This window comes from Leptodactylus fuscus, chromosome 11 (genome assembly GCF_031893055.1).
Source record: "Leptodactylus fuscus isolate aLepFus1 chromosome 11, aLepFus1.hap2, whole genome shotgun sequence".
Classification (NCBI taxonomy): Eukaryota; Metazoa; Chordata; class Amphibia; order Anura; family Leptodactylidae; genus Leptodactylus; species Leptodactylus fuscus.
Genome location: NC_134275.1, coordinates 59,544,505 through 59,571,731, shown reverse-complemented (window position 1 = coordinate 59,571,731; position 27,227 = coordinate 59,544,505). Strand labels below are relative to the sequence as shown.

Below are 27,227 nucleotides of genomic sequence, written 5' to 3'. Positions count from 1 at the left end.
GCTCATGTCTTCTCCTCTCAGTGACATGTTCAAGATCTGACTGACGGTGACACTCTCATGTCCTGTCCTCCCAGTGACACATCCAGGATGTTTGCAGACAGCAACACTCTCTTGTCCGATTAGTGATATTTCCAGGGTCCAACTGACGGCGGCGCTCACGTTTTGTCCTCAGTGACATGTTCAGGATCTATCTGACGATGGCGGTCATGTATTCTCCTCTCATTGACTCGATCAGTATCTGACTGACAGTGTCGCTCAAATCTCTTGTCCTCTCAGTGACATGTTCAGGATCTGACTGATGGTGGCGCTCTCCTGTCCAGTCAGTGTTACATCCAGGATCTGACTGACCATGAGGCTCTTATTTTCTCTCTCTTTAGTGATCTCTTTCTGCTATACAAACAGCAGGGAGTTGCTAATCCAGTGATATAATCCACTTACCAGGGATGGAGAGTTGTCTAAAATGTTGATATTGCCCCATTCTGCCTTTCTACCCCTCAATCCCCATCTGATGTGTCAGCTGTTGAGGTAGTGATGCTGTAGCTGCTGTCAGTATGACCAGGCAGGAGTGACGGACAGCGTGACTGCCCATTTAGGTCATGCTGCCCTGGGCTCAGGAGTTGGCTCTAGATATGGAAGGATCAGAGAGAAGTGACAGATGTTTTATAGAATTTATTGCAGTGAATTGTCAGTGCCAGCCTCAGAGCAAACGTCTCTACATCAGGGGTGAGGACTAGGCCTCCTGCCATCAGCTTAAATACTCTGTGCAATTGTGCAAATAAGAGTGTACACGTCCTGGTGCAAAGAGACTTCTGTGGTTACATGCTGTCCAGCTCTCTCTAGAAAATGGCGGCACTATGACCAGAGCTAGAGAACTGAGAAGTGGCGAAAGCGAGTGCTGAGCAGAGCCGGGTGCTGCACTGTGGGGGTGGGCACTGCTGGAGGAATGCTAAAGGGAAGGGACCAAAAACAAGACTCTGCTGGTAAGATCTAGAGGTTCTGTATGGGAAGACAACATAGAGACGGCGCAAGAGATCAGTAGGATCCAGGGATTGTATCAGGCAGGTCACAGGACCGTCCACTGCAACACTGTGCAATCCTTGCCACCAACCGAGATCAAAACGCTGTCATTGTGCAGGAACCTGACACGGGTTACATGACTGCTGTGACCACAGTACTTATTACTTGGGGCCTGAAAAGAGAGAAGGACATTAGTGATGGCTTGCCCAGATCACTCCCATCATCCAGGACAACAATGTCCATATCTGTTTGTTCTCTGCCATTCCAGATATACGGGTCACGGTCTAATCTATAGTATAATCGTATTGTCTGTAAGACCACTGGTCACCACTAGAACATCACTACAACAGTCATATCAACTCTGAGACCGTGGGTCACCTTCAGAACTGCGCTTCTATAGTACAGTCATATTGTTTGCGAGATCATCGGTCTCCAAAGCTACACTTCAATAATACAATCATATCACTGTACTACAGTACATCTGTGTCTTCCGTGTGACCACAGGCCACCATAAGTACTGCACTACTACAGTACAATTGTAACGTGTCTGAGATCACTGAACAGGGTTTCTATAATACAATATGATTGGGTGACACGTGCTACAACATTTCTAAGTCCCTGCATCCCTCCGTATGTAGTAGACACTTCTCTGTACAATCAAATTACTTGCTCTTACCCGGGGAACCACGCAGGGGTAACTGTACAGTCGGACTCCCCCAAAATCATCCCCTGTAGCCACCAGTTTTCTGTCATGAGACTTGTTCACTGCATTAATGTCGGTTCCATCTGCTCCATCTGGCCAAATGCCTGAAAGTCACAAAGAACAAAAAAAAAAAACGTCTAGATCAATCCAACTTGTACAGTCCAAGGAATTGGCATCTACACATATTTGGTAAAAATTATGTAATTGTCATATTAAAGAACATGAGAGTGCCAACTGAGGTAGCGCTGTGTGGGTGGATGAAAACCTGAGGACCTTCTGTATAGTTAATGAGAAGACACGGGGACCCTCTTTACAAGAGGAGAAAGGACACGGGGACCCTCTTTACAAGAGGAGAAAGGACACGGGGACCCTCTTTACAAGAGGAGGAAGGACACGGGGACCTTCTTTACAAGAGGAGGAAGGACACGGGGACCCTGTTTACAAGAGGAGGAAGGACACGGGGACCCTCTTTACAAGAGGAGGAAGGACACGGGGACCCGGTTTACAGGAGGAGGAAGGACACGGGGACCCTGTTTACAGGAGGAGGAAGGACACGGGGACCCTCTTTACAAGAGGAGGAAGGACACGGGGACCCTCTTTACAAGAGGAGGAAGGACACGGGGACACTTTTTACAAGAAGAGGAAGGACACGGGGACCCTCTTTACAAGAGGAGGAAGGACACGGGGACCCTCTTTACAAGAGGAGGAAGGACACGGGGACCCTCTTTACAGTTGGAGACACAAAGACCCTCTTTCAGGTGAAGATACAAGAATCCGCTTTACAAGAGGAAGGTTGTTTTTGTTGTTTTGTCTGTCTACATAGTAACATTTATTTATCACTGTGTAACCTGAGGAAAGGCTGCAGGGTGATATAAGACACCAGTCAGCAGACATCTTGTCCAGTTGTCAGGCAGCACATTATAGAATAGTCATATGTTTAGGAAGCAGCACATCACATCAGACACAACACCAGTCATGTCCAGGTACTCACCCAGCACATGGAAGCTCAGGGTGCACGAGGCGTTCTCCCATTCCACATTACGTACACTTTCTGCACTGACGATCTGCTTTCCAGAATCAGGGTCCCCTGGAGGAAGGAGAAGTCATGATCTGGTTATTTTTACTCATGTGCAGCATCTTCCCTATTCCCCAGTGTTAGCCCGTCACCCCCTGCTAACCCCAATGTACTTCATATCCACAGATGTTACTATGAAATGCCCCCACCCAGAATTCTCTTGACATATCATTTGAAGCCAACATGACAATAAGCCATTGTTCTACAGCCTGCCTTTGACTGCTATTTGGTAATGTTGCAGATATGACCCCTTAGTGCTCTTCACCTGAGGACATTTTACTCACAATAGAGAATTTCATAGTCGCCACTGTTGGTCATAAAGCTGGAGCTATCGGATGCCCAGTCCAGGTGTGTGATGTAGCTGGAGTGACCCTGCAGTATGGAGGAACAGGATGATTGTCATCTACAGACAGTTCACACTTTACACTTGAATCTCCGACATATATAACACAGACACTGTGAATCTACATTTCCCGGCATCAGTGCAACACCAAGAGCCAAAACTGAGCTTGAAGGAACATTTATGAAATTTAAGAGAGTCCTCACCGAACATTTCCCCACCCGTCTGTATTCTCGTCCCTCTTCAGCCACTTCGTACAGGTAGATAAAATTATCGTGTGACCCAACCGCCAAATATTGGCCATCTGCAGGACAAAAGGATGGTATAACATAGGGATACCCAGAAGGTGGCGCAGGGAGCGGGGCACAGGATGTGATTCCTTACCAGGACTGTAGCTGATGGCACTGATCTGTTCACCCGCATCTGAAAAGGTTGTCACTATCACGTGTGACTGAGAGTCCAAGACCAGAAACCTGTGAGGAAAAAGATGGCAAGAGTGTTCACTCATCTCCGGGTACACAGAGGAGAGGAGGGTCACTTGGTTAAAGGTGCACAGAGAGGAGGAAGGTCACCCGGGTAAAGGTATGAAGAGGGTAGGAGGGTCAGTCACCTCCAGGGATACAGAGCCAAGGACAGTCACTCCAGATGCACAGAGAGAAGGATGGTAAGAGGGAAGAACAGTCGCTCAGCTCCATGTACACATGGGAAAGAGGGTCAGTCACCTCCCTGTACATGGAGGGAGGAGGGCAGTCAACTGTACATGCACAGAGCGGAAGACAGTCACTCTACTCCAGGTACACATAAAGGGGAACCGTGACTCGGCTCCAGGTATACAGAGAGCAAAATTATCACTCTGCTCCAGCTACACATAGAGGGGGCAGTGACTCGGCGCCAGAAGCAAAGAGAGGAAGACTTGCAGTATGATTCAGTGGTATTTGATAATGTTATACATCTATGCAGTCACTCACCTTCCTGTTGTGGTCCCCACTGCTACAACTTGACCAGATGGATGGAATCCAGCCACTCGAGCAGGATCCTAAGGTAAAGATATACATATGATCATGGGTATATTTACCAGGTCTGCATCTATGACACCATACCCCACTGCGGATTGTGAAAGACGCTCAGTAAAATGGACAAGTCTAACACTTCAAGTCCATGCCCTTAGAATTAGTAATAACTGGCCATGGTGGAGAACCAATGACATCACAAACACGCTCTCACCTCCAGGGTGGTGGTCCACACGGGCTGGTGTTCTTTGCTGTTCCAAAGATGAACCAGTTTATCATGGCCACAGGTCAGAAACAGGTCAAGTGATGGGTGACAGCAGAGACCCCACAGTTCATCTGTGTGACCCTGAATCAGAAGGAAAATGGTCATGTTTGACATGTGTGACATTTCACTTTACATGTTATAATACCCGGTCCTCTACACGAGCGGACAGACCCTGAAGCAATGCATCGGCAGCATTCTGTTCAGTATATGCCAGTCTCCATGTACAAACAGAAGGTGATGTATGGATGGAGATTTAGTGCTGCACATTACATATTACCTGGATTAAGCAGGTGAGTCCATTCTCTAGGCTGCCGCTCATCACACAGTTCTTTGTTGTGCCCACATAGAGCGTGTCCCCTCCTCGCCCCTCAGCAATAGTTCTCACTGGGCCATAACATTCAGGAATCTGAAATGTAAAGTTTGAGTTACGTAAATGTTCACCCGCTCAGACTTGCCACAGGATGAGATACCGCCGTTGAGTCTCATACCCGAGTCTCTCGCACTTTCTTATATTCCCGATCCCACAGGATGACTCTTCCGTCCTTGCCTCCTCCAGATAATAACGTCCCATCTCTGCACACACACAAAGCGAAGACTCCGCCATCGTGAGCACCACATACAGCCTGGGAGATCCTGTGACTGCCTGAAAGAAATAGATGTAGACATCCAGGAATCACGGTGTGTTACCGTAGAGTTTATAGAGGAATGTTCTCCGATTCTTCTTACCTTTACCCCATATAAACAAATTTCCATTAGAGTCTCCAGTAACCACATCTCCGTTCTCAGCAAATGCCACACACAAGACAAAGCGTGGCTTCTCGTGTTTCTGTGAAGGACAGATGAGACCAGACAAGTTCATTGCTGAATTTACAAAGTCCACATTCCCTAATCCAAGTCGAGCCTTCAATTTTTGGCTTCTCCTGTAACATCTTACCTCAAAAACTCCCTGTCTCTTGCTTAGTGTGGCTGTTGCACCGGCACCTCCCCCAGCAGGGGCCCCTTCCAAGCTCCAGTAATACAGCTGGGACTTCCCACAAGTTATAATCAAGTTGGGTTCTGTTGGGTGAAAAATGGCGGCAAGCACAGGCTCTGTAGAACACTGGTGACATACAAATGGTCTTGGTTAACGCTTTGCTACGTTCGCCGTATAATGTTCACCAATTTAGAGAAATGTCCTACCTTGACCTCTGTCACCTTCACCTCGCGCTGCCACTGCCAGACTGACAAGACGTGGTCCCCAGATTCATCACATGCGCACAGGTGACTCCCGCCATCCTGCAGGACATAAGAATGGCACAAGGGTCACATTATATGAATGGTGTCGGCTATCTATTATTTAGGATGCCGCAAATTTACCGTTTTGGAGAAGCTCAGACAGGTGACTGCTCGGTCGAAATGTCCTACTCCAATGACATGAAGGGTGCACAGGCTGACGGAGTGCCAGATCCGTACATGAGGGGGTAGAGCCTGGGGGTGGTAAGATATTGAAGTTACAAGGAGATCGGGTAGGGGAAATAATAAGACAGGACTTTTGTAGATGTGGGTTAGGGGATCTGTTTTGTTTAGGTTGCGTTATCACTGTCCTTTTATTCAATAACTGTGACGTTACGATGTGTCAGAAGTTTTCAAAGTGATAACCAATGGCTTCACCCACATCCTTCACCCACCTTGCCATCCTGCGAGTTACCCGCCACTTGTCCACTGGCGATTGTTACAGAGTCTGGATGGACAGCAAGACTGGAAGATGAAGAAAAATCACATAATGAGGAAACATAATGTGATGGTGGAAACAGGGTACAGTCACCCCACAAGTCAGCTGACCCCTAAACTGACCTTTTGATGTCATCGGTGTGACCTCGGTAGTGTCTCTGTGTGCCAGCTGCTGGGTCATACAGGACACAGACAGCTGCCGTGAAATACAACAACTCTCCAGATGGGAGGATGTAGAGGTTGCTGCGACAATCTCGACCCCTGTAGCCATATCTGTACACCGTGGGGTCAAGGGCTATGACGGGAGATAAGAGTTTATTACATGGAGTGTAACTTAACATGGACACGTTGATCACAAACCAGAGCCAAGCCATTGCTCCTACTCCCGGCTGGACCCTACAGATGGGTGAGCCAATTCTCACTTATGCACTGATGTGAATGGTGACACATTGAACAGAATTTTTACAGAATATGATGATCCATTAAAGAAATAAATGAATAAACTTTAGTGGAACTGAATCCCTCAGCCTGAGACACATGCACAGCAGCGCCTCCACTGGTATGGAAGACTAAGACATTATGCAGTGTACAGTCCGGTCTGTTCCAATGTTCTGTTCTGATACAGTATAGGACCTGCTCTATACATATTGTAATGGACCGAAGCACTGGAACATACACAGACTGCACACTTGATCTGTTTTCCATCCGTCGGTCACAAACCTTTCATCCATTTACCAGCTGTCACTCCTTTGTCATCCATTTTTAATGGCAGAGAAAAAAAAAAGGAACTTGGCCTTGCGTTCTGGCCATGAAAATGTCTAAAAATAGGACATGTCCTAGTTTTTGATGGATGTTATTCATGGTCACTGAATATTCCCATTGATTTCCATTGTTCTGAAAACGGGCGTGTGATTCACTGCCATGTGCATGAGGTCTAAACCTTTATATTGTTAATGGTCAGAAGACCCCGAGTAGAGACAGTCAGGGTCCAGAAGTAACATCCACCCTCCGGACCCCCATAGACCCTATGCTCCTCCTCTGTCATGTGACCTTGTTGGATTACCTGAGATGGTCTTATGCACATGCAGGCTGTAACGGCCCCCGCTATATTCAGGGATATTTTTGCCAGTGACTACAAGCTAAACTAGAGGCAATTGTTTGGTTAGGATACACCCATTCCAGCTGTAGCTCCCTTGAAGGAAGTTCTCCTTTAGCTTCTAGACTGTAGGACGCAACCAGTGAGTCTGGAACGTAGAGGGGAACAGAGCGCCCCCGCAGGTAGAGCTTCACCACGCCCTCTTCTGTAGGGGAGAGAAATGTTACAGACAGTTGTGAGCTTTCTGCACATTACACCACATGTAGATGCCTGAGAGACACCGTCTATATTCAGAAGCTGGAGGTCAAATGAGGTCCCGAAAAACACAAAATAGGCGGGAACATGAAGATGAAGGACAGCATGAGGCTTTGTATGACTGGGGAAGGGGGAGAGGGAGCATGACCAGAACAATGGCAGTGACATGAGATGTGTTAAAGTAACAATGCTCTCCTCATGGTTGTGTCACGCTTAAGATTGCAGTAGTCACGGTCACACATGGCAGTCCCTCTGCGTTTTTTAACCCCTCCCAGGTTTCTTGCTCTGTATTGCTGACCAGCGCTTATCTATACAGTGGTCACTGTCCTGTCGCAGTGGAGGCCTTGCAGAATATGGCCAGGCACGTTATACTGATGTTGTGACTGTAATGTTAGCAAAACTTCAGCGGTGAGGTCAGAGCCAAGCCACAATCTGACTAACCAGACATGAAAATACAAATGAGGAAGTGTCACTCCGTGTGGCGCCAGTGCCAGGCAGAGCTGCCTGAGGGCATTACTAAAATGGAAATTCAGACTGTCCGGGGCCTTAAGGGGGCAGGAGCTCACACTTCATCATGTCCAGCACAGGAGGCCAGTATTAGGCCTGGATTATACTATCCTTCCAATGTGAATGAGGTCTGTAACTATCCCTGCACCAGCCTGTATCACATTACATCCATGTATCTAAGCACACACTACAGCTCTACACCACCGGCGTCCTTCATACTCCTGTAAGGACCTGCGGTGAAAACTGGAGCGCCACAAATTGGGGGTGTACTCCATGTACAGACGTAATGCACAGTCCTCAGCACGACACGGCAGCAGCTCAGCTCATGAATTCCCTGTATGTATACGTAGGTGTGTGGGTATACATAGATGTAAGCCCTCGCGGGCAGGGCCCTCTACTCCACTGTGCCAGCCAGTCACTGTTAGTATTATATCTACCTGTATATTCTGTGTATTGTATGTAACCCCCAAATGTAAAGCACCATGGAATTAATGCTGCTATATAAATAAATAATAATAATAATGTAGCAGAGATAACCCATCCTGTTACAATTGGTTAAACTGCTGCAACAATGTTACATCTTATCATAGAAGACAACAATAACCAATGAAAAGTTCTTGGTAAAACATATTTCTCTGACTTTTCATTGTTTTTTTGATAAAATATCCCGCTGTAGTTGCAGAAGTTCACGTTATCTTTGCTACATCTTTATATGGAAGCCTGTATACAAATAGATGCAATTATATATATTATATATGTCTCTCTGTGTGTATATATGTGCACCTAGAGCTCTTCTAGTCCTTATGACTGGTCATTGGCCCCTCATTTATGGCCGACCCCCCCAGCCCCCATGCCCCGTATACATGGCCTCCCAGATGGATATAATTATTGCCTTATTATCTCCAGACATGTCTTTAGCTACTAATTCACCTGAGGTAAATACTAACACCGTGGAACGTGTCGCTGCAGGCGAGGACGACACCAAACACACGCAACAAGTCGCACAGATACACAGAGTCCGCAGCACTCACCGGGGTAGAAGACGACTTGTTTGCTTTTGCTGTGGAGAGAGATAATAGGAGTTATATTGTGTCAGTGCATAATAAGAGTTATAATATGTGCTGCTCATAGACAATACCTCGAAGCCTTCTTCATTCTGTCTGTATCACTATCACCAGTCAGGAGAACTTCCTGGTCTACAGAGAGTTACACCCCCCACCAGCTACTGCTGCTGCTGCGGACACACCCGAGGGTGGAGGGTGATGATGGAGGCCTCACGGCCCAGCAGTGAGACTCCTCCTAAACTGAGGAGCTTACATGAGACTCCTGTCATGTGGCAGCCAATCCAGCCCTGGACAGTTTACCTGAAACCCCAAGTAGGGGGCAGATATTCTGCACAGGGTCCCATCACTTCTATTAGATGGATTCTCAATCACTCAAATTTCTGCTGCATGTCTGCGGCTGAGCAGAGCAATCAGCAGATCTGAGAACAAGGTGCAGAGATTGTCAGCTCTTCAGGACAGACTGGAATCTGATTGTGTCTGCTGGCTGTAGTGTATACGGCTGCACCTACACCAGGCTTCCTCATACAGGACACAACATTGTAGGGCCCATCTAAATATCGGGGTGAGGATAAGGTAAAGTGATGCCCCCGCTGCACCTGTGCCAGCATCTGTATGGGAAGTAGTCGCCATGTTTACTGACAGAATATTCTGTATATCATTGTGTACACAGCTCCAGCCTCCTATGTATACAGCTCTACACCACATCTGTGTACACAGTCCTCCCCCACCTTATCTACACACCGCGCTTACAGGTGCACAGTTCGCCACTGACTGGTGATGTTACATTACGGCAATCTGACTACGGCTTCATGCACACGACCAAATGTGCAATCCAAGTGTCTTTTGATGTTCCATTCTGATATTTTTACAGCTTGTCCTATTCACATCCATTTTTACAGTTCTATTGAGACCAATGTAAAATGGACAACACACAATACAGAACTGGTCATGTTCTCGAAGCCTACACAATAACAAATGGTGGAGTTACAACATGGCGACAAACAGTGAGACTAAAACATAATGACAGGCGATATGGATGTCCAAAAGGCCTCTTGGAAGGTCAGGCATGATGCTAAAGGGAGCAGCCATTATTGGGTTATTTCACTGGAATCCTGTCATAAGACAGGCTTGCACATTCCAGTGAGCGCCCTCTATTGGTTTGCAACACTGAGGCAGCAACTGTCTTCCTAATTATATCATGGAAGGCAGATTTGCATATTCTTCCCATAGTTCCTTGCAAAGTGGAGTGCTAAAGGCTTAACAAGTCTCCACACACCTATATGGTGGTCTCTCCCTAAGGAGTGACAATATCCCCTAGAACATAATAACAAGCAACGTGACTACAACATAATGACAGGCGGTATGACTACAACATTATTACAGCTAGTGTGAGCTCAGCATAGTAATAGGTAGTATGATTGCAACATACTGACAAGTGGTGTGACCACAACATAATAACATATGGTGTAACTACAACATGATAACAGGTTGTGGGACTACAAAATATACACAGGTGGTATGACTTCCACATAACAGGCGGTGTGACTATACCATGATGACAGGCAATAGGACTACAACTTAATAACAGGCAGTGTGACTACAACATAGTAACAAGTGGTGTGAGTATAACGTGGTGACAGGCGGTGTGATACACCATTATAACAGGTGGTGTGACGGGAACGTGATGGCAGGAGGTGTAACAACATGATGTCAGATGGTGTGACTACAATATGATGGAAGTGATGTCAGCACTAGCTGATGATGGTCAAATGCAGTCACCCTAAAATGGTTGTATTGAATGATAGTGATGTTTTCACAGACACGTACAAGTGGTAGTGATGAACTACTGGTCACATGTCTGTAAAGCAAAATGCTCACACCATATAATTGAGAGAGCAGAGTCAGCAGCACTCACCCATCTCTCCTCCCTCCTGTAGACAGCAGCATCCTGCTCCGGGCATCTGACATATCCCTCTTCACAAAGGAGAGACGTTCTGGGGACATAGAGCGCCGGACACTGCAGAAGACGACACAAATGGTAACTCACCAAGAGAAGGTGACAGGCAGAGTGCTGGAGTCCAGGTATATCAGCCCAAGTTTTCTGATGTATGTGTGGTCCAGGGCGGCTCTGCAGCAGGCCTCAGCACAGGTGTAGATCCTGGGCTCATTACTGACCCATAAAAGGCTGCAGAGCCTGCAGTTCATGGCAGTTCCATGAGGTGAAAGGAGGTGTATGGTTCTGTCCTGTAACCCTGAGTCCGGTGAAACTATATTACTCCTGTTGTGTTCATGTGGCTGGAAGAAAGCCACATGTATAGTTAAGTTATCCGTTCTGTTAGCTAGTGGCTCAGACAAGCAGGTATTTATTTTGTTTTTGCCAAACTTAAGGCTGTATTGTGTTTTATTTATTTTTTGTGCCCGAAGTCAAGGTTTATTTATTTTCTTGTTTTTTTCTAAATAAATCATTTTGCTGCATTTTGTGTACCTGTCTTGACTGTTTGGGTCCATACCACTGCTTCTACTGAGCTAACTTCCCCACATATGGTGGAGGATGCGGGCAAAGTTAAACAGTCCTAAAGCGACATACACATTTTTTTTCTCTCCCATGACCTGGGTCAAAGCTGCAGGAAAGATTAAAAAAAGACCACCATGGAGGACTTTGTAAAACAGTTTGGGCAGGTCATCCTATAGCAGCAGCAGACTCAGGCACATCAGCAAAAAGCCATGATGGAAGCTGAGATGCGACAACAGCAAGCGCAAGCCCAGCAGCAGGAGATAAACTTACGGCTTATGGAGACGCTGACACAGCTCAGCAAGGCTCTGGTCGACTAGAGTACAGCAGGAGAGTGTGCTGGTGTAAGAGAGACCCAGAGTCTACAGACTGCTGCCTGAGCTGCCGTGCCGAGTTCCCTGCAAAATATGACGTCCAAAGACAATGTAGAGGGATATCTTCGGGTTTTTGAGTGAGTGACCAAGCAAACGAAGTTGCCAAGGGATCAGTGGGCTGATGTTATGGCACAGTTTCTTATCGGGGAGCCTCAGAAGGCCTACTATGACCTGTGTGAACAGGAAACTAAGGACTACTCCAAGCTGAGAGGTGAGATCCTGGCAGGTCTTGGTGTGAATATGTACGTACGTGCTGGGAGAGTTGACTTTCTCTGAGAGTCTCTCACCCTGATCCCAGATGCATGACCTGGTGTATCTGGTCAAGAAATGGCTTCAGCCTGAGGAGGCCAATTCGGCACAGATGGTGGAGAGAGTGGTACTCGATACGTACACCAGATCGCTTCCGCTTAGGGTTCAGCACTGGGTTGGACAAGCGGGACCTACAACGGCTGACCAGCTGGTGTGTTTAATGGAACGGTAACAAGTCACCAAGGAACTACTGCTGACATTTTCCAGACCTGTTACCCCCAAGACTGGTAAGACTATACCGACTACTGTAGGGGTAAGGAAGGTTGTGGTGGGAGAACGCTCAGAGGGGAACAGGCAGCTGGGACTGTAAACTTTAAACTCAGGTCTCAGAATGGAGACCCATACTGTCTCAGGTGTTGGCGGTGCCATGAACTGAGTCACATTGCTGCATACTGTCCCCTGACAACTGAGCCCATGGATTGCAGCAGTTCTAGGCAGGTGTCCCTGTTTGCTCAACCCGCTTGTTCAGCAGAATCTATGTCTAAACCACAAATGTGTACTGTGACTACAGCAGGGTTTGTGGTACTTGCTCTCCTGGACCCTGGGAGCCTGGTAACCCTGGTCTAGTCGACACTACACTGTACAGTGGACAAACTATTGGGATCTTCTGCATACATGGTGAAACTAGGGAGTATCCTATTGCAGAGGTCTCCATAACAAGTCCCCATGGTTAAGTCCCTGTTTCATGATGTGATTTTAGGGAGGGATTTTCCTCTGTTCTGGAATATGTGGAAAAAGCAGAAGCTGCCATGTCCTGAAAATGTGAATGTTAATAATGTCTTTCATAAGGTTAACCCTGAACCTTTTGATCCTGACAGGGAAACACCAACTGTTGGGGTGACCCAAAATGGTTATGATTTTCCCATCTGTGTTAGCTTGTGATGCTGAAGGTCAGGAGGGAGTTCCCGAGATGCTGGAGCTCGAGGTGTCCCGTGACAATTTTGGGACTGCTCAAATGAGAGATCATAATCTGGCTCATGCCAGAGAAGACGCAAAAGTGGTAAATGGTGAACCGCAGCAGCCAGGGGCTGATAACCAGGTCCCCTATATGTCCATGAACCAGGACTTACTGTATAGGGTTAACCAAATATGGGGAGAAATTGTTGAACAATTGGTGGTGCCCCGGCCCTATCAGAGGGTAGTGTTAGATTTGGCACATAAGCATGTGTTAGGAGGACACCTGGGGTACGAAAAGACCAAAGAGCGAATTCTACAGCGTTTCTATTGGCCAGGAATTGATAAGCATATCCAAGAGTATTGTATCTCCTGCCCAGAGTGTCAACTAACCGCACCTATGTCACACTTCTGGAGTCTTTTGGTACCCCTACCCATTATAGAGGTACCATTTGAAAAAGTGGCCCTGGACTTTGTAGGTCCTGTTGTGAAGTCTGCTAGGGGTCATCAGTATATAATAGTGCTGTTAGATTATGCTAGAGCTAGACGATACCCTGAGGCCATACCCACGAGGAATACTTCGGTTAAGTTAATTGCCAAGGAGCTATCGGACAGGTATACCCAAGGAGATCCTGACTGACCAAGGTACTCCTTTTATGTCCAAAGTAATGAAAGAAATGTGTAAGCGCCTGTAAATTAAACACCTGCGAACCTCTGTATATCACCCCCAGAGAGATGGCCTAGTGGAGAGGTTCAATAAAACCCTTAAGGGTTAGCAAGGACGGCAAAGATTGGGATAGCCTACCTCCCTATTCAATGTTTACAATCCTAGAGGTACCCCAGTCCTCCACAGGTTTTTCCCCATTTGAGTTGGTGTATGGTAAACACTAACGTGGTCTCATAGACAAAGCTATGGAAACCTGGGAACAAGAGCAGGCCCCTTACAGGAGTCTGATTAAACACATTACCCTGATGCAGGAGAGAATTGCAGCAGTAATGCCTATTGTGAAGAAACATATGGAGCAGGCCCAAATAGCCCGGAGCCGAGTCTATAACAGAATGGCTAAACTTAGGACCTTTAGTCCAGGTGATTGGGTTTTGGTGTCGGTTCCCACGGTAGAAAGTAAATTTCTGGCCAAACAACAAGGGCCAAATGAAATTATTGAAAGAGTGAGGGAAGTAAACGATTAGGTGGTGTACCAGCCGGGCAAGAGAACGTCCGAACAAATATACCATATAAATTTGCTAAAACTCTGGAAGGACAGGGAAACGTTGACATCAGTAGGTGCACCTAGCAAGGTCACTACTGAAGGGGTAAATACTCCAGGTAAGGCTTCACCCAAGGTGTAAACAGCGGAGTCCCTGTCTAAGGCACAGAAACAAGAGACAAAGGAGTTGGTGCAGAAGAATAAGGATGTGTTTTCTGAGATGCCTGGACGCACCCATGTGATTGAACATGACATTGTCACTGAGCCGCAGGTAAGGGTTAATATAAAACTGTACCAGATACCTGAAGCTCGCAGGCGAGCCATATGTAAGAAGGTAGATATGTGATAGTATACTATTATATATATATATATATTATATACTATGATATATACTACTCTGCTCAGTTAGTGCTGTACATTGTCCAGATACATGGTGTATACTACTCCACCCAGGTAGTGACATACATTGTCTAGATCAGTGATTTTCAACCTTTTTTGAGCCGCGGCACACTTTTTACACTTAAAAAATCCCGTGGCACACCACCAGCCAAAATGGCACAAAATGACACTAAAACAGTACATATTATACATATAGTTAATAATATAGATTCTAAATGTATTTATACTCACTCAGTGTGAAACCTGGGCCTGTTTCGATGAACACAAAATTTCATTATCATTCATTATCTGTCCCCAGATTCATGTCCTCTCCATCTCTGCCCCCAGATTCATGTCCCCTCCATCTCTGCCCCCAGATTCATGTCCCCTCCATGTCTGTCCCCAGATTCATGTCCCCTCCATGTCTGTCCCCAGATTCATGTCCTCTCCATGTTTGTCCCCAGATTCATGTCCTCTCCATGTCTGTCCCCAGATTCATGTCCCCTCCATCTGTGCAGACAGTGTACACATTAGACTTACCTTTCTCCTCGTTCCCTCGCTGCTCTCTCTCTCCGCGGTCTTGCTAACAGTTAGAGACGCGATGTGATGACGTAGCCAGACTACGGAGAGAGAGAGAGCGGCGAGAAGAACGAAGGGAACAAGGAGAAAGGTAAGTGTAATTGGGGAACTTTCCCCGCGGCACACCCGACCATGTGTCGCGGCACACTAGTGTGCCGCGGCACACTGGTTGAAAATCACTGGTCTAGATACATGGTCTATGCTATTTTTCCCAGTTAGTACCATACATTGTCCAGATACATGGTCTATACTATTTTTCCCAGGTAGTGCCATGCATTTTCCAGATACATAGTGTATACTACTCTGCCCAGTTAGTACCATACATTGCCCAGATACATAATGTATACTACTCTGCCCAGTTAGTGCCATACATTGCCCAGATACATAGTGTATACTACTCTGCCCAGTTAGTACCATACATTGCCCAGATACATAATGTATACTACTCTGCCCAGTTAGTACCATACATTGCCCAGATACATAATGTATACTACTCTGCCCAGTTAGTGCCATACATTGCCCAGATACATAGTGTATACTACTCTGCCCAGTTAGTACCATACATTGCCCAGATACATAATGTATACTACTCTGCCCAGTTAGTGCCATACATTGTCCAGATACATGGTCTATACTATTTTTCCCAGGTAGTGCCATGCATTTTCCAGATACATGGTGTATACTACTCTGCCCAGTTAGTACCATACAATGCCCAGATACATAATGTATACTACTCTGCCCAGTTAGTACCATACATTGCCCAGATACATGGTGTATACTACTCTGCCCAGTTAGTGCTGTACATTGCCCAGATACATAATGTATACTACTCTGCCCAGTTAGTACCATACATCGCCCAGATACATAGTGTATACTACTCTGCCCAGTTAGTACCATACAATGCCCAGATACATAGAGTATACTACTCTGCCCATTTAGTGCCATACATTGTCTAGATACATAATGTATACTACTCTACCCAGTTAGTGTTGTACATCGTCCAGATACATAGTGTATACTACTCCGCCCAGGTAGTGCCATACATTGTCTAGCTACATAGTGTATACTATTTTTCCCAGGTAGTGCCATGCATTTTCCAGATACATAGTGTATACTACTCTGCCCAGTTAGTACCATACATTGCCCAGATACATAATGTATACTACTCTGCCCAGTTAGTGCCATACATTGCCCAGATACATAGTGTATACTACTCTGCCCAGTTAGTACCATACATTGCCCAGATACATAATGTATACTACTCTGCCCAGTTAGTGCCATACATTGCCCAGATACATAGTGTATACTACTCTGCCCAGTTAGTACCATACATTGCCCAGATACATAATGTATACTACTCTGCCCAGTTAGTGCCATACATTGCCCAGATACATAATGTATACTACTCTGCCCAGTTAGTACCATACATTGCCCAGATACATAATGTATACTACTCTGCCCAGTTAGTGCCATACATTGCCCAGATACATAGTGTATACTACTCTGCCCAGTTAGTACCATACATTGCCCAGATACATAATGTATACTACTCTGCCCAGTTAGTGCCATACATTGTCCAGATACATATTGTATACTACTCTGCCCAGTTAGTACCATACATTGCCCAGATACATAATGTATACTACTCTGCCCAGTTAGTGCCATACATTGCCCAGATACATGGTGTATACTACTCTGCCCAGTTAGTGCTGTACATCGTCCAGATACATAGTGTATACTACTCTGCCCAGTTAGTGCCATACATTGTCCAGATACATATTGTATACTACTCTGCCCAGTTAGTGCTGTACATCGCCCAGATACATATTGTATACTACTCTGCCCAGTTAGTGCCATACATTGCCCAGATACATATTGTATACTACTCTGCCCAGTTAGTACCATACAATGCCCAGATACATAATGTATACTACTCTGCCCAGTTAGTGCCATACATTGCCCAGATACATATTGTATACTACTCTGCCCAGTTAGTACCATACAATGCCCAGATACATATTGTATACTACTCTGCCCAGTTAGTGCCATATATTGCCCAGATACATAGTGTATACTACTCTGCCCAGTTAGTGCCATACATTGCCCAGATACATATTGTATACTACTCTGCCCAGTTAGTGCCATATATTGCCCAGATACATAGTGTATACTACTCTGCCCAGTTAGTGCCATACATTGCCCAGATACATAATGTATACTACTCTGCCCAGTTAGTGCTGTACATCGTCCAGATACATAGTGTATACTACTCTGCCCAGTTAGTGCCATACATTGCCCAGATACAAATTGTATACTACTCTGCCCAGTTAGTACCATACATTGCCCAGATACATAATGTATACTACTCTGCCCAGTTAGTACCATACATTGCCCAGATACATAATGTATACTACTCTGCCCAGTTAGTACCATACATTGCCCAGATACATATTGTATACTACTCTGCCCAGTTAGTACCATACATTGCCCAGATACATAATGTATACTACTCTGCCCAGTTAGTGCCATATATTGCCCAGATACATAGTGTATACTACTCTGCCCAGTTAGTACCATACATTGCCCAGATACATATTGTATACTACTCTGCCCAGTTAGTGCCATATATTGCCCAGATACATAGTGTATACTACTCTGCCCAGTTAGTGCCATACATTGCCCAGATACATATTGTATACAACTCTGCCCAGTTAGTACCATACAATGCCCAGATACATAATGTATACTACTCTGCCCAGTTAGTGCTGTACATCGTCCAGATACATATTGTATACTACTCTGCCCAGTTAGTACCATACATTGCCCAGATACATAGTGTATACTACTCTGCCCAGTTAGTACCATACATTGCCCAGATACATATTGTATACTACTCTGCCCAGTTAGTACCATACATTGCCCAGATACATAGTGTATACTACTCTGCCCAGTTAGTGTTGTACATTGTCTAGATACATAGTGTATACTACTCCGCCCAGTTGGTGCCATACATCGTCCAGATACATAGTGTATACTACTCCGCCCAGGTAGTGCCATACATTGTCTAGATACATGGTGTATACTATTTTTCCCAGGTAGTGCCATGCATTTTCCAGATACATGGTGTATACTACTCTGCCCAGTTAGTACCATACATTGCCCAGATACATATTGTATACTACTCTGCCCAGTTAGTACCATACATTGCCCAGATACATAATGTATACTATTCTGCCCAGTTAGTACCATACATTGCCCAGATACATATTGTATACTACTCTGCCCAGTTAATACCATACATTGCCCAGATACATAGTGTATACTACTCTGCCCAGTTAGTACCATACATTGCCCAGATACATATTGTATACTACTCTGCCCAGTTAATACCATACATTGCCCAGATACATAATGTATACTACTCTGCCCAGTTAGTGCTGTACATCGTCCAGATACATAGTGTATACTACTCTGCCCAGTTAGTGCCATACATTGCCCAGATACATATTGTATACTACTCTGCCCAGTTAGTACCATACATCGCCCAGATACATAGTGTATACTACTCTGCCCAGTTAGTACCATACATTGCCCAGATACATAATGTATACTACTCTGCCCATTTAGTGCCATACATCGCCCAGATACATATTGTATACTACTCTGCCCAGTTAGTGCTGTACATCGTCCAGATACATATTGTATACTACTCTGCCCAGTTAGTGCTGTACATCGTCCAGATACATAGTGTATACTACTCTACCCAGTTAGTGCCATACATTGCCCAGATACATAGTGTATACTACTCTGCCCAGTTAGTGCCATACATTGCCCAGATACATATTGTATACTACTCTGCCCAGTTAGTACCATACAATGCCCAGATACATATTGTATACTACTCTGCCCAGTTAGTGCCATACATCGCCCAGATACATAGTGTATACTACTCTGCCCAGTTAGTACCATACATTGCCCAGATACATAATGTATACTACTCTGCCCATTTAGTGCCATACATTGTCTAGATACATAATGTATACTACTCTGCCCAGTTAGTGCTGTACATTGTCTAGATACATAGTGTATACTACTCTGCCCAGTTAGTACCATACATTGCCCAGATACATAATGTATACTACTCTGCCCATTTAGTGCCATACATTGTCTAGATACATAATGTATACTACTCTGCCCAGTTAGTGCTGTACATTGTCTAGATACATAGTGTATACTACTCCGCCCAGTTGGTGCCATACATCGTCCAGATACATAGTGTATACTACTCCGCCCAGGTAGTACCATACATTGTCTAGATACATGGTGTATACTATTTTTCCCAGGTAGTGCCATGCATTTTCCAGATACATGGTGTATACTACTCTGCCCAGTTAGTACCATACATTGCCCAGATACATATTGTATACTACTCTGCCCAGTTAGTACCATACATTGCCCAGATACATAATGTATACTATTCTGCCCAGTTAGTACCATACATTGCCCAGATACATATTGTATACTACTCTGCCCAGTTAATACCATACATTGCCCAGATACATAGTGTATACTACTCTGCCCAGTTAGTACCATACATTGCCCAGATACATAATGTATACTACTCTGCCCAGTTAGTGCTGTACATCGTCCAGATACATAGTGTATACTACTCTGCCCAGTTAGTGCCATACATTGCCCAGATACATATTGTATACTACTCTGCCCAGTTAGTACCATACATCGCCCAGATACATAGTGTATACTACTCTGCCCAGTTAGTACCATACATTGCCCAGATACATAATGTATACTACTCTGCCCATTTAGTGCCATACATCGCCCAGATACATATTGTATACTACTCTACCCAGTTAGTGCTGTACATCGTCCAGATACATATTGTATACTACTCTACCCAGTTAGTGCTGTACATCGTCCAGATACATAGTGTATACTACTCCGCCCAGTTGGTGCCATACATCGTCCAGATACATAGTGTATACTACTCCGCCCAGGTAGTGCCATACATTGTCTAGATACATGGTGTATACTATTTTTCCCAGGTAGTGCCATGCATTTTCCAGATACATGGTGTATACTACTCTGCCCAGTTAGTACCATACATTGCCCAGATACATAATGTATACTACTCTGCCCAGTTAGTACCATACATTGCCCAGATACATATTGTATACTACTCTGCCCAGTTAGTACCATACATTGCCCAGATACATAATGTATACTACTCTGCCCAGTTAGTACCATACATTGCCCAGATACATAATGTATACTACTCTGCCCAGTTAGTACCATACATTGCCCAGATATATATTGTATACTACTCTGCCCAGTTAGTACCATACATTGCCCAGATACATATTGTATACTACTCTGCCCAGTTAGTACCATACATTGTCCAGATACATAGTGTATACTACTCTGCCCAGTTAGTACCATACATTGCCCAGATACATAATGTATACTACTCTGCCCAGTTAGTACCATACATTGCCCAGATACATATTGTATACTACTCTGCCCAGTTAATACCATACATTGCCCAGATACATAGTGTATACAACTCTGCCCAGTTAGTACCATACAATGCCCAGATACATAATGTATACTACTCTGCCCAGTTAGTGCTGTACATCGTCCAGATACATATTGTATACTACTCTGCCCAGTTAGTACCATACATTGCCCAGATACATAGTGTATACTACTCTGCCCAGTTAGTACCATACATTGCCCAGATACATATTGTATACTACTCTGCCCAGTTAGTACCATACATTGCCCAGATACATAGTGTATACTACTCTGCCCAGTTAGTGTTGTACATTGTCTAGATACATAGTGTATACTACTCCGCCCAGTTGGTGCCATACATCGTCCAGATACATAGTGTATACTACTCCGCCCAGGTAGTGCCATACATTGTCTAGATACATGGTGTATACTATTTTTCCCAGGTAGTGCCATGCATTTTCCAGATACATGGTGTATACTACTCTGCCCAGTTAGTACCATACATTGCCCAGATACATATTGTATACTACTCTGCCCAGTTAGTACCATACATTGCCCAGATACATAATGTATACTATTCTGCCCAGTTAGTACCATACATTGCCCAGATACATATTGTATACTACTCTGCCCAGTTAATACCATACATTGCCCAGATACATAGTGTATACTACTCTGCCCAGTTAGTACCATACATTGCCCAGATACATAATGTATACTACTCTGCCCAGTTAGTGCTGTACATCGTCCAGATACATAGTGTATACTACTCTGCCCAGTTAGTGCCATACATTGCCCAGATACATATTGTATACTACTCTGCCCAGTTAGTACCATACATCGCCCAGATACATAGTGTATACTACTCTGCCCAGTTAGTACCATACATTGCCCAGATACATAATGTATACTACTCTGCCCATTTAGTGCCATACATCGCCCAGATACATATTGTATACTACTCTGCCCAGTTAGTGCTGTACATCGTCCAGATACATATTGTATACTACTCTGCCCAGTTAGTGCTGTACATCGTCCAGATACATAGTGTATACTACTCTACCCAGTTAGTGCCATACATTGCCCAGATACATAGTGTATACTACTCTGCCCAGTTAGTGCCATACATTGCCCAGATACATATTGTATACTACTCTGCCCAGTTAGTACCATACAATGCCCAGATACATATTGTATACTACTCTGCCCAGTTAGTGCCATACATCGCCCAGATACATAGTGTATACTACTCTGCCCAGTTAGTACCATACATTGCCCAGATACATAATGTATACTACTCTGCCCATTTAGTGCCATACATTGTCTAGATACATAATGTATACTACTCTGCCCAGTTAGTGCTGTACATTGTCTAGATACATAGTGTATACTACTCTGCCCAGTTAGTACCATACATTGCCCAGATACATAATGTATACTACTCTGCCCATTTAGTGCCATACATTGTCTAGATACATAATGTATACTACTCTGCCCAGTTAGTGCTGTACATTGTCTAGATACATAGTGTATACTACTCCGCCCAGTTGGTGCCATACATCGTCCAGATACATAGTGTATACTACTCCGCCCAGGTAGTACCATACATTGTCTAGATACATGGTGTATACTATTTTTCCCAGGTAGTGCCATGCATTTTCCAGATACATGGTGTATACTACTCTGCCCAGTTAGTACCATACATTGCCCAGATACATATTGTATACTACTCTGCCCAGTTAGTACCATACATTGCCCAGATACATAATGTATACTATTCTGCCCAGTTAGTACCATACATTGCCCAGATACATATTGTATACTACTCTGCCCAGTTAATACCATACATTGCCCAGATACATAGTGTATACTACTCTGCCCAGTTAGTACCATACATTGCCCAGATACATAATGTATACTACTCTGCCCAGTTAGTGCTGTACATCGTCCAGATACATAGTGTATACTACTCTGCCCAGTTAGTGCCATACATTGCCCAGATACATATTGTATACTACTCTGCCCAGTTAGTACCATACATCGCCCAGATACATAGTGTATACTACTCTGCCCAGTTAGTACCATACATTGCCCAGATACATAATGTATACTACTCTGCCCATTTAGTGCCATACATCGCCCAGATACATATTGTATACTACTCTACCCAGTTAGTGCTGTACATCGTCCAGATACATATTGTATACTACTCTACCCAGTTAGTGCTGTACATCGTCCAGATACATAGTGTATACTACTCCGCCCAGTTGGTGCCATACATCGTCCAGATACATAGTGTATACTACTCCGCCCAGGTAGTGCCATACATTGTCTAGATACATGGTGTATACTATTTTTCCCAGGTAGTGCCATGCATTTTCCAGATACATGGTGTATACTACTCTGCCCAGTTAGTACCATACATTGCCCAGATACATAATGTATACTACTCTGCCCAGTTAGTACCATACATTGCCCAGATACATATTTTATACTACTCTGCCCAGTTAGTACCATACATTGCCCAGATACATAATGTATACTACTCTGCCCAGTTAGTACCATACATTGCCCAGATACATAATGTATACTACTCTGCCCAGTTAGTACCATACATTGCCCAGATATATATTGTATACTACTCTGCCCAGTTAGTACCATACATTGCCCAGATACATATTGTATACTACTCTGCCCAGTTAGTACCATACATTGTCCAGATACATAGTGTATACTACTCTGCCCAGTTAGTACCATACATTGCCCAGATACATAATGTATACTACTCTGCCCAGTTAGTACCATACATTGCCCAGATACATATTGTATACTACTCTGCCCAGTTAATACCATACATTGCCCAGATACATAGTGTATACTACTCTGCCCAGTTAGTACCATACATTGCCCAGATACATAATGTATACTACTCTGCCCAGTTAGTGCTGTACATTGTCCAGATACATAGTGTATACTACTCTGCCCAGTTAGTGCCATACATTGCCCAGATACATAATGTATACTACTCTGCCCAGTTAGTACCATACATCGCCCAGATACATAGTGTATACTACTCTGCCCAGTTAGTACCATACATTGCCCAGATACATAATGTATACTACTCTGCCCATTTAGTGCCATACATTGTCTAGATACATAATGTATACTACTCTACCCAGTTAGTGTTGTACATTGTCTAGATACATAGTGTATACTACTCCGCCCAGTTGGTGCCATACATCGTCTAGATACATGGTGTATACTATTTTTCCCAGTTAGTGCCATACATTGTCTAGATACATAGTGTATACTACTCCGCCCAGTTAGTACCATACATTGCCCAGATACATAGTGTATACTACTCTGCCCAGTTAGTGCCATACATTGTCCAGATACATAGTGTATACTACTCTGCCCAGTTAGTACCATACATTGCCCAGATACATAATGTATACTACTCTGCCCAGTTAGTGCCATACATTGTCCAGATACATAGTGTATACTACTCTGCCCAGTTAGTGCCATATATTGCCCAGATACATATTGTATACTACTCTGCCCAGTTAGTACCATACATTGTCCAGATACATAGTGTATACTACTCTGCCCAGTTAGTGCCATATATTGCCCAGATACATATTGTATACTACTCTGCCCAGTTAGTACCATACATTGTCCAGATACATAGTGTATACTACTCTGCCCAGTTAGTGCCATATATTGCCCAGATACATATTGTATACTACTCTGCCCAGTTAGTACCATACATTGTCCAGATACATAGTGTATACTACTCTGCCCAGTTAGTGCCATACATTGCCCAGATACATAATGTATACTACTCTGCCCAGTTAGTGCCATATATTGCCCAGATACATAGTGTATACTACTCTGCCCAGGTAGTGCCATACATTGTCCAGATACATAGTGTATACTACTCTGCCCAGGTAGTGCCATACATTGTCCAGATACATAGTGTATACTACTCTGCCCAGTTAGTACCATACATTGTCCAGATACATAATGTATACTACTCTGCCCAGTTAGTGCCATACATTGTCCGGCTACATGGTGTATACTACTCTGCCCAGGTAGTGCCATACATTGCCCAGATACATAATGTATACTATTCTTCTCAGGTAGTGCAAGTTTGTCTGCTATATAATAAGAAAATGAATGGCCTTGCATCAAAATATGCCACAATATCCCCCCTCAGGCCAGAAAACGGGTGTAGAGGGTTTGATGAATCCGCCAGTAGTGTATTGTACAGTAAGCAGCTCCACATCACTCAGCTGCCCTTAGATGGGTCGCCCTATATCCCACCTTGTTCAGTAGAGTTATGTCGCCCTCTCCTGGCAGCTCCTGATAGCACTACTGTTATGGTATTGACCTCCTTATAAAACAGGTTCTCCAGCAGTCAGAACATTCAGCTCTTGCTGAGATAGATCAGGGGACATTAGGGCAGGCTTCTGAATACTAGGAAAGTGTGTGGGGCACCCGGGCGGCCTGTGATCTCACATTATCTGCTATCTTACTGTGCCCATGTGCCAGGACTAGTGTGAGGTTTTTCTGCTGGTTTCAATCACTGTAGATAAATTTGCTGCAAACATAAGTGAAGCGGGCGCTGTTACATGGGTAGTATCTGGAGATGGCGCTGTCACATGGGTAGTATCTGGAGATGGGGCCTTACTAATCGCATGCATAGTATCTAGAGATGAGGCTTCACTAGTCACATGCACTGTATCCGGAGATTGGGTCTCACTAGTCACATCGATAGTATCTAGAGATAGCGCCTTGCTAGTCACATGGATAGTGTCTAGAGATTGGACATGGGTTTATCGAGTCCTAAAAATATTTATCACTGATGTGTGGCACAATATAGTAATTTAGTTGACGCTGGCGAAGAGACAACCGAAAAGGGGAAAGTGTCATAGGTCAACACAAGTTGCACCAAATATGTTACACAGCACTACTTATGGGTGCACAGTTACACTGACACGTAGACAGTACATATGCGCCATAGTGTGCACAGAATAACTCCTTCACTGCCAAGTCAAATGTTCAGCGGGAAGAGAATCTATGGACACCACCCAATATACAACCAGGGACACAATGGTACCTCTTAGAGAAGACAGAGGTCCCTCCTTTTTTAGGAGATGATGGGGAGGTAGACATGCCACTCCTCCTGCGTGGGGCCATACCATTCTGAGAAGAGCGGGAGGGAGGCTTCACAACATGGGCACCTAAAATATAAAAAGACATCAGCAACATTATACTATGGTACATATATTAATCTATTACTGCTGACAACCACCTGTATATATCATGTCTGATAGGTTGTCACAGCCCCGCCCACTGCTAATGACAACTATTATATAATGATGTGATCAGACATGAGATCCGCACACCTTATACTACAGTACAGCTATTCATCTATTACTACTGACAACCTCCTGTATATATCATGTCTGAGAGGTTGTCACAGCCCCGCCCCCTATTATACCTTCTAGTGATCTGGGGAATGTTCAGGCTCTCTTGATTAAGATGATGGAGTTATTCCTGCCATTAGCTGCCATGTCTGAATAAGCCTCAGTCAGAGTCTTGGTACAGGCCTCCATACTTAGGATTCAGGGCCAGGCCCCCAGAGTCAGGTTCTCCGAATGAGCCCCCTCTCCTTACCTTGCCTCCCCCGCAGGGGGTCTCCTCTCTCCTCACACACTCGCAGCCTCCTCAGGGCGTCGCTTAGGGCAGCTCGCAATACTTGCATCTCATCCTCTTGGAGCTGAAGCCTCTGCTCCAGATTAGATATACGATCGTCAGTGTCCATGGCGCTGGGACCTGAGAGGCCATCATCTGTGGGGGGACACAAGGGGTTAATGGTGGCCTCATGGCCAGACACATAATACATAATATATGGCCTCCTCGGTGCCTCCCTCTCCAGGCCTCGATGGGTCTGTATACCCCCTTCCCCGCCATCTGCAGGATGCCCCCTCCCCCATCACTGATAGTACCAGGCGCTGCCACCACCACTCGAGATGCCAGAAGTGCTGTATGTGGAGTCGCGAGGCGCAATCTCCTCGTGCCATGTTGCATGAGGCGCCGTCTCTTCGACCTATATCTTTTCTATCCATTGGCCATCCTGGGTATTGTGATTTTCCTGGTGCACTCACCATTACAGTACTGCAGCAGGGAGCTGGTGTCGTAGACGGAGCTGCCCCCGGCCCCAGATTCTGACATGTCGTCGTCTGTCTCGTGTCTCGCTTTATTTTCTCCTTTCTCTCGTTGTCCTCTGTTTTGTGTCTTCCTTTCTCTCCCTCTTCTCACATCCCTCTCGCTCGCTCTCTGGTCGCCATGGTAACTGCTTCCTGCAGCATCTTCTCCTGTGGTCCCCCCGCCGTT

The 27,227-nt window shown here is 44.9% G+C and overlaps 1 protein-coding gene across 2 annotated transcripts; it reads right to left on the bottom strand.

The window, feature by feature from the left end:
- Nucleotides 1-654: 654 nt before the first annotated feature.
- Nucleotides 655-27,227, bottom strand: EML2 (EMAP like 2). Of its 2 annotated transcripts, XM_075259623.1 has the most exons (22): nt 26,999-27,227; nt 26,508-26,681; nt 25,948-26,071; nt 10,958-11,059; nt 9,010-9,038; nt 7,292-7,421; nt 6,244-6,393; nt 6,078-6,147; nt 5,767-5,877; nt 5,590-5,685; nt 5,345-5,509; nt 5,137-5,236; nt 4,899-5,053; nt 4,688-4,816; nt 4,360-4,491; nt 4,104-4,171; nt 3,520-3,608; nt 3,342-3,439; nt 3,080-3,167; nt 2,712-2,807; nt 1,694-1,824; nt 655-1,189 (listed from the first exon to the last, which is right to left on the bottom strand). In XM_075259623.1, exons 1-22 carry the CDS (start codon nt 27,063-27,065, stop codon nt 1,064-1,066), a joined length of 2,430 nt encoding a protein of 809 aa, XP_075115724.1. In that variant the 5' UTR covers nt 27,066-27,227; the 3' UTR covers nt 655-1,063. The 2 variants fall into 2 exon arrangements, with proteins under 2 accessions (XP_075115724.1, XP_075115725.1); XM_075259624.1 differs by lacking the exons at nt 10,958-11,059; nt 25,948-26,071; nt 26,508-26,681; nt 26,999-27,227 and adding an exon at nt 9,117-9,195.

Coding starts and splice junctions, on each gene's coding strand:
- EML2 (XM_075259623.1), bottom strand. CDS start 27,065: ATGTCAGAATCTGGGGCCGGGGGCAGCTCCGTCTACGACACCAGCTCC. Junction 11,060..25,947: donor ACCTCTGTCTTCTCTAAGAG/GTACCATTGTGT, acceptor CGTCTTCTGCAG/TGTCCGGCGCTCTATGTCCC. Junction 6,394..7,291: donor GAGCTACAGCTGGAATGGGT/GTATCCTAACCA, acceptor CACGGTGTACAG/ATATGGCTACAGGGGTCGAG.